At 64.0% G+C, this 408-nt stretch overlaps 1 protein-coding gene across 1 annotated transcript in view; it reads left to right on the top strand.

Annotated features, from left to right (window-relative positions):
• Window positions 1–58: 58 nt before the first annotated feature.
• Window positions 59–408, top strand: part of ALDOC (aldolase C, fructose-bisphosphate) — a gene marked incomplete at its 5' end in the record, with an annotated part of 1,785 nt that continues 1,435 nt past the window's right edge. The window contains 2 exons of the mRNA XM_009580808.1: window positions 59–270; window positions 363–401. Of these exons, the coding sequence (XP_009579103.1) occupies window positions 59–270; window positions 363–401 (251 nt within the window). The remainder of the gene's footprint in view (window positions 271–362; window positions 402–408) is intronic.

Below are 408 nucleotides of genomic sequence, written 5' to 3' on the forward strand. Positions count from 1 at the left end.
TGTCCCGCCACCCCTTTTCCCCACGCCTGAGGCTGACGAGGGTGCTGGGTGCCCGCAGGGAGCATGGCGAAGCGCCTCAACCAGATCGGGGTGGAGAACACGGAGGAGAACCGCCGGCTGTACCGCCAGATCCTCTTCAGTGCCGACAGCCGGGTGAAGAAATGCATCGGGGGCGTCATCTTTTTCCACGAGACCATGTACCAGAAGGCTGACGACGGCACCCCCTTCGTCCAGATGATCAAGGACAAGGGCATCGTCGTGGGCATCAAGGTATGGGGGGGTGTCCGGTGGGTTTGTGGGGTGCTGAGGGTGCTTGGAGGGTGCTGGTGGGGCTCAGCGCCACCTTCCCCTTCTCTCCGCAGGTGGATAAGGGTGTCGTGCCACTGGCTGGGGCTGATGGCGCGGACC

The sequence above is a fragment of the Fulmarus glacialis genome, unplaced genomic scaffold (assembly GCF_000690835.1).
Source record: "Fulmarus glacialis isolate BGI_N327 unplaced genomic scaffold, ASM69083v1 scaffold32826, whole genome shotgun sequence".
Lineage (NCBI taxonomy): Eukaryota > Metazoa > Chordata > Aves > Procellariiformes > Procellariidae > Fulmarus > Fulmarus glacialis.